General features: G+C 35.3%; 2 protein-coding genes across 3 annotated transcripts in view; both read left to right on the top strand.

Moving 5' to 3' along the window:
- The first annotated feature begins 343 nt into the window (after positions 1-343).
- On the top strand, positions 344-9260 carry LOC121323836 (G2/M phase-specific E3 ubiquitin-protein ligase-like). 2 transcript variants are annotated; one of them, XM_041265107.1, is made up of 15 exons: positions 344-464; positions 1708-1780; positions 2163-2260; positions 2456-2557; positions 3525-3649; positions 3752-3920; positions 4217-4323; positions 4609-4725; positions 5272-5396; positions 5628-5760; positions 6372-6685; positions 7137-7318; positions 7898-8070; positions 8171-8382; positions 8905-9260. In XM_041265107.1, the coding sequence occupies exons 2-15, from the start codon at positions 1735-1737 to the stop codon at positions 9138-9140; spliced, it is 2139 nt and encodes a 712-aa protein (XP_041121041.1). In that variant the 5' UTR covers positions 344-464; positions 1708-1734; the 3' UTR covers positions 9141-9260. The 2 variants fall into 2 exon arrangements, with proteins under 2 accessions (XP_041121041.1, XP_041121040.1); XM_041265106.1 differs by having other exon boundaries at positions 1687-1780.
- Positions 9261-10485: 1225 nt separating this feature from the next.
- Positions 10486-13581, top strand: part of LOC121324501 (sec1 family domain-containing protein 1-like) — a 32701-nt gene continuing 29605 nt past the window's right edge. Inside the window, exons 1-6 of the mRNA XM_041266474.1 lie at positions 10486-10562; positions 11561-11631; positions 12119-12207; positions 12444-12534; positions 12769-12891; positions 13092-13179. Of these exons, the coding sequence (XP_041122408.1) occupies positions 10532-10562; positions 11561-11631; positions 12119-12207; positions 12444-12534; positions 12769-12891; positions 13092-13179 (493 nt within the window). The 5' untranslated portion in view covers positions 10486-10531. The remainder of the gene's footprint in view (positions 10563-11560; positions 11632-12118; positions 12208-12443; positions 12535-12768; positions 12892-13091; positions 13180-13581) is intronic.

Genomic DNA, 13581 nt, shown 5'->3' with positions numbered 1-13581 from the left:
GCAGTTTTCTGGCAACCAGTCTAAAAGGCAACCTAGAACACCAGTGCGTTCCAAAAACACAATCTTTACGTTTTATTTATTTATGTGTGTATTTTACTTCTGAATAGCATTCCAGAATACTATATGTTCCATATCATTGGAAATACTATGCTACAGAAAACACGTGGTTGAATTCTCTAACAACAACGGACATGTTTCAATAAAGCACCGCACCAGACAACTCGAGCAGCCACTCCCCAAATATCGTCTCATTGATGCAAACTCTCGGCCAATGAAAACACACAGCAAACTGTAACTCCAATCAGAAACTCTGGTGTGTATCCACTTCCTTTACACTGCACCTCACTCGGATGTTTGAGTTTGAATTTTGGAAACACGATTTTCATTGGAGCATCTGAAAGAATGTGTACAAAGAGTCAGATTCGAAGTAGCTGGGGCTATTTAAAAGCAAGAAATAGTCGCTGGTAAGTTCTCCGTTATGATTATAGCAAAAACTCGTGTACAAATAGTTTTATGGGCTGTGCTGTAGTACAAATTATATTGTAAATGTACGTTAGAAACTGATTTAGTTTTGGTTTCACTCATTGTTTTGTCAACATAAACTTGATTTGATTTGACTTGAGTGTCATGAAACACTGTACTGAACCGTAATAGCAAATTTCCTCTGAATCCTAAAACAAAACAAAAAAAAGTAAATATTGCAGTCTGAGGCGTAAACCGAATAATATCGTGAGGTCATTTGTTTGTGTGTGAGTGTGTGAGCGCATGGTTGTGAAATCCTGTACAAATACAAATGATCCGTGTGAGGATAATTTTATTAGCTGCCTTATTTGGGCAATCTAGTACGAAAATGTCAACTACATAACGTACCGCGTAATCTATATTTTGTTTTGTTTGTTTGTTTGTTTTTAAATACAAATGACCACACACCCACTATTTATCAGAAGATGTATTACTATCTCTTAAATTAAGGAGTTTTTATTTGGCAGTACTTTCTAATTTCTGGGATGGAAATAGTACTCTCATTGCATCACAGGTTGATCCACTCCTGCTTTCCCCGGTGAAGAAGTTAGGTTAATATTGGATATTTGCGCATTCACTGTGTTCTACGTCAAATAATAATAGTTCACAGCTCCTACACACTGTAAGGAGTTATAAGCTAATTTTACATTTAATCTTAAGGAGAGGTCAAACGTCACGATCAAGGTAATTTTTGGAATAGAGCATATATAGGTTCCTAAATGAGTTGTATAGTAACTGTAACCCTTTGTGCACTGTAAGGAGTTATAGGCTAGTTTTACATTTGACCTTAGAGAGGTTAAAAAGTTACAGGCAAGGTGATTTTTGGATGGAGCGTGAGTTTCTGTCTGCTCTATAGTAACCATTAACCTATCTGCACATTGTAAGGAGTTATAAGGTAATTTTACATTTGACCGAAGATTTTGAAGGGTTTTTAAAGAAATTGCGTCAGGTGGCCATATCATGTTTTACAAAAGAACACCATTTTGCACATATTTGGATTCCATTGTCCCCGGGATGATAGGAATCTTTTTTCCATCCGTGAATTCTGACACCCATGTGATTGCAACCAAACAGAGAAACGCAGTAATGTATACCGTATGTAGAGCATCCTTTTAAGTTGAATTGTTTTGTTTTTTTGTTTGTTTGTTTTTGTTTTTTAAACAGGTGAACCATTCTCTTATTTAGCATCTACAGTGTCTCGCTTGCTTAACAATGAAAAAAAACAAACGTGCAGAAGTGGAGAACATTCAGAACCAGCGTGAGTATTATACACGTAACACCACCACACATCAGCATAGGCTTGTGAAGAACTGTTTAGGGCATTGTCCCTTTTACGACATCTGAAAAAAAACTCTGGCTAAAGATACAGTACCTGGCCTACTTGATCATTTTATGTAGACAATAATTGCATTAATTTTTGTAACTATGCAGTTATTTGTTAATTATACAATTCTGTGAGTTTCATTCAGGACTGCCCAGTGTATTTGTTTATCAAAAGTTGAAACGTGAAGAGATGATATTTGATTTCTCTGTTTCCCCCAGCTGTGATTTGCTGTTGTGATAAGATGCAGTCGTGCTGCTTCTTCAATTAGAAAGTCGCCATTTGATAGTATTGAATAAAATAAAGTTTGTTGTTTCAGCATGTGTTTTCTGTAAACTGCCTGATGACTGTCCAGAAAAGTATGGGGAGAAGACGACTTGCACAAAGCACAACATTACACTTCATTATTTCTGCCTTGTAAGTGACAAGCTAATTCTTGGCTCAAAAGCAATAAAAATGGTAGCTGTTTGCTCTTATCTTTTATAGCAGCCAGTGCTGTTAAACTTCTTTTAAAAGTTGTTTTTAAAAGTACGTGGCTTTAGGGGACAGGGAATCCAATGATACTGAGTGTAAAGCTGAAAAAAACCTTTGTTTTTTATTTAATCAAAATAGCTTATGTCCAGTGGTGTATATCAACGTGGTGAAGAAAATGAAGGGATCTATGGATTTTTAGTTGAAGACATACAAAAGGAGATCAATAGATCTTCTAGATTGGTGAGTTAATAATGTACATTGCTGGTACTACAGTATACAGTGATACATGAGAGAGTTGGTAAACCAGGTTTTGCTTGGTCTGTTAATTGTTCTTTTCGTCAATTACAGTATAGGACACACTAATGTGTGTGTGTGTGTGTGTGTGTGTGTGTGTGTGTGTATATATATATATATATATATATATATATATGCGCTAACTTCACTATAACGAACCCCCTGCAGAAATGTTCGTTACGTCAGGGTGTTCACTATAATAGGATTTGGCATTTTTCTGTATCAGAATAAATGGCAAAACGTCAAATTTGAATTGAACATCAATATATGGTACTTTTATGAAGATTTCTTCACATTGATCACATTGCAAGACAGAGACACATGGGCGTTGGAGTTTAAACACCGGTACAGGCGTGCAGGATTTATTAAACACAAAACAGAAAGTAAACAAATGGGTCATGCGATTCTACCAACGATGGTAACACACAGGGCACGCACAGAAGACAGGCAGGCAGCAAGTCTCAATCGAGCGCCCTTCTGTAAACAGTCATTTGATCAAACATAACACAAAAAACACACAAAAACAACCCTAATTTCCTCCTGTGCACGACAATTGCGCTACTACGTGCATTCGTCGTGCATGGTTCGTACTACAATTAGCATTAAATTTCAATTAGTCAACCATGGTCTTTGGTTTCACTGAGAGAGTAACACGCTTGATACTGGAGAAAGTTCAGCGTCAGTCAGTACTGAGATCGTTGTATCCGAGTCGATCCTGTACGTGATCGTTCTAATTTGCATTGGAAAAAATCGGTTCTTGCTGATGAGATCATTAAACGGGTGTTCATTATAAGACGGGTTCGTTATAGTGAAGCTTGCCCTGTGTGTGTGTGTGTTTTTAATATATATAATCCTCAGTATGTGTGTGTGTATGTATGTACGTATGTATATATCAGTATGTATATATTTCCAGGCTTGTCATTTCTGCAAGAAGAGAGGAGCGTCTGTTGGATGTTCAGTTAAAGCGTGTCGGAAGAGCTTCCATTTCCCATGTGGATTAAAGAAAGAGTGTATTTTCCAGTTTACACAAATGTTTCCGTAAGTTCAATGACATTTAAACGGGCGGGGGACCTTAATACCTGGTTGATATAAAGTTAGTATGCCAAAAATATTATTTTACTAAAATATCTGTATTTATAGGTCATTCTGCTGGATCCACAGGCCTGTTCAGCGCGCAACAGTGTCAAGCAGGTTGAGTGGTCAATACTCCTGTACCATATGCCTGGATTTCATTGAGCCAGCCTTGTCTTACAGTGTTTTGAAATGTCCCTGTTGTAACAGTAGCTGGTTTCACAGGGATTGTGTACAGGTAAAATGTTTCTCACAAAAATTTCATTGGAATACTTCCTTTTAAAAACATTTGTTAATAAGAAAAAAAAAAAGGTTGATGTTTGTGTTTAACAAATAGTTAAAATCTCGAAAATAAAACATAGTTATATTACTCCCATTGTGTGAACTGCACCAACAAGTCTCAAGTCTATTAATTTGAAATATGGTTACATTTAAACAACCATATTTATTATATGAGAACAGCATTACCTTATCGACTGAGGAACAGGTGAATCATTTTATATTTATATTTTGATTTTGTTTTCCTCTCCTTAGCATCAGGCCTATAGTGCTGGAATGTTCTTTTTTAGGTGCACTATATGCAACAACAAAGACATGTTTCAGCAAGAGATGCTCAGGATGGGTATATACATTCCAGAGAAGTAAGTCATTTGTTATAGCAGTTACAGTAGCTCTTTGTGTTTTGTCTTTTTTTGCATGATGATTAATGTAAGAGCAATTGTGGCGTGCTTACAATACCTTATTTTGTTTACTTATTTCTTGGCTCAATCCCATTTTAATATTTAATAAGGAAATGTGCATTTATTGTGCAAGGTACAGTACCTAGTTATGTACAGCATGCAGATTTTTCTTGCATTATCAAATTCTCAGTTTTTGGGTACATGATAGGTTTCTGTGTTTTAAAGCAGCATCTTTATTTCTTTCAGGGATGCCTCCTGGGAGCTAGAAGAAAATGCGTATAGTGAGCTGTTGCAGTCCTATCAACATTGCGATGTCCGTCACTGTTTTTGCAGAAAAGGAAGAGAATACAGTCAGCCCAACAGGTATAACATACACTTTAGACCACTGGCTTTGAAAAGTTCTATGCTTAGGGGTATAACGAGGCACTAATTTTATAATACGTTGTGTGTCATTAGGTATATTACAGTCCTTAATGGGCTACTCTGTATGAAGAAGTTTTGTTATCAGGTAAATCTTAAATAGGATAAGGGTCGCATGTATTCATACCAACTTTAAATCATTTTTTCATCAATCAAGAAACATTGGGTGGCCTACAGTAGTAGTTATTATGAAACAGTGTATCCTGTGAAGGAAAGAGCTAGAACTATTTAACGAATACTTTATTTAGATTGCTTTATTGGAGCTCTTTGAAGAGAACCCTTGTTGTTGAAAGGATTAATGCTAATGAATTAAAATAATTTACTGTGTTAAACATAAATGTTGGAAGCAATTTCATCTTTTATATTGTATTGTTCTCAATATTGTATATTGAACTTATAGCAGGTTAAAATTCCAATGAGAATTCCAGCTGCTGCAATAAAATGTGCATTATTTACAGTTTGGTTTAAATCAAACATGTTATCTTACAGCAAGTGGGAAATTGTAAGGTGCCAGTACTGCGGCTCCAGAGGAACTCATCGATCCTGCTCTTCTCTGAAAAGGTTCCAAGAAAATTGGGTGTGCTCAGAATGCAGAGCCATCATTCACAAAACAGGTAATGATGACCCTCTGAGCCTACATTTTTTAGGCTTTGTTTGTCTGATCAGAAAATGGTATTAATATGTTTATACTTTATTGATTTTTGCGGAATTAAATGTAAAGAGACGGTTCAATAGACCATTTAAGCGGCAATTTGGGATTTTACTATCCCAATTATAAGTATAAAGGATTAAGGAATGCTTTATAAGTTAGATGCTAACATTTTTTAAACCTTTTTCCTTCCCAGAGACTTTACAAAGGACCAGTGTTGGTTCGTTGGCCTCTTCCCCAATGAAGAATGAAACCGCAAAGCAATTAGTAAAACCTTCTCCAAAAAGGTCAAGACTGTCAGCCCTTTACCACAGGGACATTCCGAGCAGGTGTGTGTTAGAACTAAAGCAGTCAACGATGATGGCGATGAATGAGAAGTAGTAGCCTTTGTCTTAAAGAAATGTTTGCAATTTTAGCCCATTTACAATTATAGAGCTCTTGAAAGCCTCGGACTGCCTTTTAAAGTAGCTCTGAACAAATGTGTTGCGTGTCACATTGTAGTTTTGTGTCTTGATTTCAACATATTTTGTATTAATCAACTGTTAAATTAAAATTCTTAAATATTATATATATATATATATATATATATATATATATATATATATATATATATATGTGTTGTGTGTGTGTGTGTTCGTTGCTCGGGGGCTGTGTGGTCCAGTTGTTAAAGAAACAGGCTTATAACTTGAGGTACCCAGTTCAATTCCCAGCTCAGCCACAGACTCATTGTGCGATTCAGAGCAATTCACTTAACCTCCTTGTGCTCTGTCTTAAGGGTGAGACGTTTTTGTAAGTGATTCTGCAGCTCACACACCCTAGTCTTGTATCTCGTAAAGCACTTTATGATGGTGGTCCACTATGAAAGGTGCTATATAACAATAAAGATTATAATAATAAAAATTATTATTATTGTAGTTCTAATTTTTTTTTTTTTCCACAGGCAATCATTACAGACATTACCAGCTATGGAGATTTTAAAGCAACTACAAGTGCAGATTAACCTACTTGAATTCACAAGATTTACCATCAACAAAGAAGATGTCTTTAGGGGTGCCTTGTGCGCTTTGAGGCGTAAAGGGTTTGATCCCCACCGTGTAATTGCTGTGAAGTTTACAAACACAAGAAACACTTTTGAAACTGTGGCAAATAATCAGGGACACAGGAGGGAATTCCTACGTCTACTGATGCATAAACTTGAAAATTCCTCACTGTTTGAGGGCTCTTGTAGTAAGAACTTAGCACTAGACCCTCAAGGTAACAAACATTCTTAATTATCAAAAATGGGTCAGCTGTTTCAGATAGACATAAAAGATGCAGTACTTTAACACATGAAGAATTTAATTTAGAAATCACAAGGAATCGTATTGTCCAAAGAAAATATGCCACTGATTTTCTACTGTGAATCTTGGGAAAACTAGGGATGTTAATAGTTTACATTTTAAATATTTTCCAAGTGTAAAACATTTTACAATTTTCTTCTCTGCAACACAGTGGGTTTAAACATTTAGGCAATTAAATGGAATCTTAACTCATTGACCTTGCTCACTGGCTTTGCATGGAGATATTAGTTGGATGTTAGTATTTGTTTATATGAGATGTTTTGTTGTGATTAATACATTGAATTACTGTATGTCGTTTTACTTACCCAGCACAAACCTATATTACACTTTTACTGTTTTGACTTCAGTATTTTCTTTATTTACAGCTTTGAGGGAGGATCTGTACTATGATGCTGGACGGATGATTGGGCTATCCCTCATACATGGTGGCCCAGCTCCCGGGTTCTTCTCAAAAATGCTCTTTAATTGCGTGCTGTACGGACCAGAAAACATTGTACCCACCCTGGAGGACCTGGCTGATGCATGTGCCATGCAAAAGGTCAAGAAGGTAACAAATCTGAAAGCCGGAAATAAAAATGGGGGTGCCAGGTCCATGTTTCTGTTGTTTACTTGGTTACAAATGTGAGGAATTGAGTAAGACAACCTAAGGAAATTGCCAAACCTTGGAACAGCCAAGAAAATTTGGTTTGGCATAACACAGTGTTAATGGTATAAAAAGATTGGCTTACACATGCAATCAACCATTTGAATCTGCACATGTTTCAAACCCTTCTGTATAGTGCTTCCAGGCTGAGTTTTCCAGGAATCATTTAAGAATCCCATTGCAGAGCAGTGAGAGCCATTCCAGGCTTTTCTGTGAGCCTTAACAGTAAGTTACAAATGATGCATGCATTGTTAAATTAAGCTCAAACTGCTATGCAATAGAAATCTGAAATTATATTCTTCAACAGGGCTTTTGGAATAATTTAGCAGTTTACAATGAAAACATAAGGTCTTACACCGGCAGCAAGTGACTGCATGAACTTGAAAGCAGTTGTAGCGTCACCTCTCACGAGTGTCACTATATATTTATATTAGGGGATTGGGATAATTGACTAATTCACTAAATCTTTTTTGTGTCTTTCAGATTGAAGAGGCATTGACTCAGGATGAGCTGGAAACCGCAATTAAGGAAGCTTCTGAGTATCTGGCTGTTGCCGGATGTTTAAGACCAGACTGGACTTTGTGTGACAAGGAAATATTGATGAAAGAAATTCTAAACTTCCACTTGATTACACAAATGCATGTGCCCATTCAAAGGTGTGCGGTCTTTGATACATTTTGTTGTTAAAAGTCATAGAATTTTTGAGCACCCTCCATCCTGCAGATTATTTAATGTTTTGCTGTACTTTGTTTTTAGATTCTGTGAAGGGCTAAAAATCCTTGGCCTTTTGGAAAAAATTCAGTTGTTCCCAGAAGCCTTCGCTGAATTGTTTTGCCACAAACCACAAAAACTTACATCACTTAAACTTGGTGACCTTTTCACAGTCCACTGTTCTCTTGATGGGAATAGAAAGCTACGTGAGACTAAAGTTATTGGCTTCTGGAGGCAATACTTACAGGACTGTGAAGGTAGGTTCCTAAGGTGTTTTATAATTAACAGTGCACACTGTCTATAATTAACCTTTTGGGATCCAAGCCTTTTATTTGTTATATCGCTGGATTAAGATTTGGTGCACTCTGAAATGATTAATGTCAGGTTTATTTTGAATATAAGTTCAGCGTCAATTTGTGCTTTTTGCTTTTAGAACTGTGTTTTAATTCTTTAACAAATAGGATAAAGCAAAGGCAGGATACTGCTTACATGTGAGAACAGGTACATGTAATTATACTTTTATTCAATCTCATCTCGTGAACTTTTTTATTCCAAAAGTTTTGTTGTTGTTTTTTCTTTAGTCAATTTTGCTTTACCACATGGTTGCTGAACAAACCAGTACAGTCCTTTTTGACAATCTATATTCACTACAGAGATATGCGTACGTTACTCCTTTTTTGAAATGATCAATATAGTTTCCAGCTTTATTACAACATGAAATGATTTTCATTTTGGATGCTCTTATTGATATGATTAATGATTTCCCTGTGTTTTTATAGATTCTGCATGTCCTGTGTCCCTGGAGACCATTCTTGTATTTGCAACAGCAGCTGATGCAGTTCCTCCCATGGGCTTTGTCCCTGAACCCTCCATAGAGTTTCTCCATAATCAAGGCCAGCTTCAAGAGATGTTTCCACAAGGGGAGACATCCTTCAACATCCTGAAACTGCCAATAGTTCAAACTTACGAAGAGTTTAGAAGGAGCATGGATTACGCCATCTGTTGCAGTATATAAAATAGTAGAAAGAATGTACTTTTCCCATTTTTTCAATCGGTCAGTCTTTATATAGCACCTTTCATATGGACCACCTTCAAAAAGCGCTTTACAAGATGCAATAACAAGAAGAAAATCCATAATACTTCAAATACAGAAAAATGCATAAAACATGATATGCAGTAAAAAAAAAACAATGCATAATACATTAAATACAGTGGAAAGTACATAATTCGGCAGTAGCAAAATACATGAAATAGTACATTAAATACAGAGGGAAGACGTGGGTCTTCAGAGTTGATTTAAAGCAAGCAACGGTGGGAGAGCGTTCCAGAGAGTCGGAGCCATGAAGCTTAATGAGCGTGGTGCGCTTTTACCTAAGGATAACAAGCAGGCCAGAGTCGGAGGACCTCAGCTTGCTGGTAGGGACATAGCGAGTCAGCAGGCTGAGGAGGTACTCGGGATTTGTGTGAAGGGCATTGTAGGTGAGCAGGAGAGTTTTGAACATAATCCTGAACTTTACAGGTAGCCAGTGCAGCTGGGGGGGATGTTCTATCTGAAGTATTTAAAATGTTCTATCTGTAAATATTGTATGTCTCTCTGTCTAGAAATTGGGGTGTGTCTTAGCTATAGCCATGGGGAAAAAAGGAACTTCCAATGTACCCACTAACTTATTGAAAATGTGTGTCTACTTTAATGCCTTTAAGTATATAGAAAATGTTACATGTGCATGCTGTACATTTCAGTGTTTGTAAGCCAATAATTAAAATAAAAATGTTTTAAAGTATTATTTCTGTAGTGTATGTATATGTGTATATATATATATATATATATATATATATATATATATATATATATATATTATAATTATATATATATTAATATATTATATATATATATGATATATACATATACGGTGACGTAATATATACCAAAGAGGCCCATGTTGAAAATGTCATACTGTATATGTGGTATGCCACTGCAGTAAGTAGCAAACAAGTTTTTAAGTTGGTGTAACCTTGTGCACTGCACATTTGAAGGATTTTTTTTTTTTTTTTTTTTTTTTTTTAATTGAACGTGAATGAACTCTCAAGGGGATTTACAACAGCATTAAATAATTCATGCCACATTTAAATGTTCAAATGATATTGCAAACAATTTAAAAGTAGTATTATTATGCCACCATCGTTTGAATCTCCAAAAGATCTGCTTTTCCCAACTGACAATAATGTATCTGTATTTACGCCTCTTTCATAAAGCAACGAAAACAAAACTGACGTCCACCTACTTACCGTAGATACTGCGTCATAGTAATTGTTTAGGAAAAGAAGACGGTCCCTAACGTCTGTTCCCAGCACTCTTATACCTGCCACGTCATCCGATATTCCGTCATTGAATAATTCAGAAACAAGATGGCAGCGTCCGTCAGAGAAAAACAGGCAGGTCTGTAAATATATTATTTACATGAGTGAGCGGTTTATTTTTCATTTACAAAAAAACTATTAAATGTATGAGACGTGTAAAGTATGCTGGACAGTGTTCTTTTATGAATGCAGATTATGCCAGAAATTTACAGAATTAAATAAAGTGATCAAATTCCTTTGGTAGTGTAATCTAAGTGTCTACATTTATGTAGCAACAGTACATCAGCGTTGTGTTAAGGACGTGGTCCGTGAGTCTCGTTTAAATTATCGGAATTGTGAATTATCTTGTCTAGTTATACTGTTTATTTTTCTAAGATGATTTGGACTTTTAAATTGAACTGCCATTGTCTAAAAAGATAACCACTGACACCAGGAAATACGGTGCAAGTTAAGATAAGCACTGCTTTTTCTACGTATGTATTTAGAACAGTACCAAAGATGTTTTTTAAACGTTAAACTAAATTTGTTTTGTGACTTATTAATTAGAGACAGCATCCGCGGGCTATAATAATATTAATGTACTATTACCAATTCAGTTGGTAAGGCGTATTGATTGGCAGTTTTGTGCCCGTGTAGATATACACATAAACAACTGTTATGTGGTTTAATTCATGCAGTATAAATACATTTTAAATATAAACACAGTGGTTGACAGCATTAAGGTGCAGTTACCGTGTTTTGTTTTTGTATTTATTGCTGCAAGACAGCCGACATTAAATAACTATTGACTTGACCTGGATCTTTTTTATACTTCGATTAGAAAGTACATTCAGGGTATAACAGTAACATATGAGTAGAATGATAAAGCACTTGACTTAATGTTGATATTGGGGTCTGAAACGTTGGTTGTTACTCATGTAAGGCGATTAAAACAAAAGCTAAGCTATTTATGAAAAACAGCAACAATTTCTATATAAAAACAAAGCTGCAATTTGTTTTATTTCCTGCAGCTGCATGTAAGTTTATTGCAATCCTTTTTTTTTCTTATTTATTTATTCATTACGCTGTGTTTGACAGCTGCTTTGAAGCGGATGCTAAATTTCAATGTTCCTCCAGTGAAAAACAGTGCATCAGAGCCAGTATGGAAGGTAAGGGAATATGGACATATATAAGAACAGCCATTTGTAACGGTAATATCGTTGAACATCATAAGGAATTGTGAATGACTAGTTTTTGTCAATTCGCTGCTCTGGCTGAATAGGGCTTGGTAAAACAGCCCTGTTCCGATCTATACAGCCACACCCTACATATTTATTGTATGTATTGTATGCTAGCTCTATATTTTGGGGGCTTCTCAAATTCTGAGATCCAGGGCTGCAGCCCCTAAAGCTCCAGCATTAATCCAGCCCTGCATGTGTGCATATGCAAGCTGTATTGCTATTCAATGTACAATACCAAACGTGCCTTATTAAAAATAAATGTTATATTTGCTTGCTCTTGACAGCTACTGGGTTACGTGCTTGTACAGTAGATAAAGTGCCATACTAGAAATGGTTAAAACAATACAGTAATGCAGATTCACAGAATCTTCACTGTGTATAATTCAGATTATTTTTCTTTTGCTGCCTGGTGTAGGTGCTAATTTATGACAGATTTGGTCAGGATATCATCTCGCCTCTGCTTGCAGTGAAAGAGTTAAGAGACATGGGGATCACACTGCACCTGTAAGTTAATATCTGTCTGCACACCTTGGTGTTGATGTGTATAAACCTTATTCAATGTAGTGTATCTTTTTGGATTTTAAAAGCATGATTTTCCACATGAATCTAAAATAGTTTCATGAAAAATAATGTATATATAAACTGTTAATTGAAATGAAATGTCAAAGCTTTCATTAACTTGAGTAGTTTTTGATTGATAAAACCCTAACTTGTTTAAAAATGTCATTTCTGTTATTTAGCCTGTTGCACTCTGATAGAGACCCCATCCCAGATGTTCCAGCCATTTATTTTGTTATGCCAACAGAAGAAAATATTGACAGGATATGTCAGGTAATGTAAAATAAATAAATAAAAATGGTTTGTGCTTGAAAAAAAATGCTGGGAATGAATAGAAATTATATATATATATATATATATATATATATATATATATATATATATATATATATATTACACTATTATACCACACACACACACAATTATATATATAAAATGATAGATATCAGAATAAATTAATATATATATATATATATATATATAATAATATATTTGGGGTTTTTTTAGGACCTTCGGAATCAGCTTTATGAATCTTACTACTTGAACTTTATATCTGCAATTTCAAGAAGTAAATTGGAAGATATTGCAAGTGCGGCCTTGGGAGCTAATGCAGTAAACCAGGTTACAAAGGTAAGTGCTGTACAGATTGTTGTACAGGTTATATATTGTATGTATTGTCTGTGTTGAGAAACTTGATAGTTGTACAGTCATTCAGAAAGTTATTTGAATTTGTTGTTGTATTCCTCTGCTTGTGTGGTTTCTAGTCACCCTGAGAAAATGTGTTTAATTTGTATTCACCATATTAATAGGAACTCCAAATATTTCGACAGGTTTTTGATCAGTATCTGAACTTTATTACACTGGAAGATGACATGTTTGTACTCTGCAACCAAAACAAAGAGCTCATCTCGTACCATGGTGGGTTATAATTTTACTAGGTGTTTATTGTTGAGTTTTAGAAGTATTGTTTGTTGAAAAGGGGGAATTAGTTTCCAACAGGTATATGTTACATTTTAAAACTACATACAAAAGATATGGTATGCTTATAACAGCAGGGTTTTTTGTTTTTTTTTTAAATTAAAGAAAATACAGTTGTTTTGTGGGTAATGTTTAAGGACCACTAATATCATGGGTTTATTTATGTGAGAGTATCTTCTGAGAATGCCAGTCAGGTACTAGGTTGTCTAGTACTTGCCAGGTTTGAATAGGTACAGTGGATATACTTACTTGTAAATCATATATCCTGTAATGAAGCCAAATCTCAAAAATACATGCAAGAGGGATTTTCTTTGAATAATGCACATTGTTAAAGTAACACAA

Source organism: Polyodon spathula, chromosome 12 (assembly GCF_017654505.1).
Source record: "Polyodon spathula isolate WHYD16114869_AA chromosome 12, ASM1765450v1, whole genome shotgun sequence".
NCBI lineage: Eukaryota > Metazoa > Chordata > Actinopteri > Acipenseriformes > Polyodontidae > Polyodon > Polyodon spathula.
The sequence above is the reverse complement of the archived record's forward strand: the minus strand, read 5'-3'. Positions and strand labels throughout refer to the sequence as shown.

Excerpts from the sequence above, each read along its gene's own strand:
- LOC121323836 (XM_041265107.1), top strand. The coding sequence starts at position 1,735 with ATGAAAAAAAACAAACGTGCAGAAGTGGAGAACATTCAGAACCAGC. Across the intron at positions 3,921-4,216 it reads TTCACAGGGATTGTGTACAG|CATCAGGCCTATAGTGCTGG; the intron begins GTAAAATGTTTC and ends TCCTCTCCTTAG. Across the intron at positions 4,324-4,608 it reads GGTATATACATTCCAGAGAA|GGATGCCTCCTGGGAGCTAG; the intron begins GTAAGTCATTTG and ends TATTTCTTTCAG.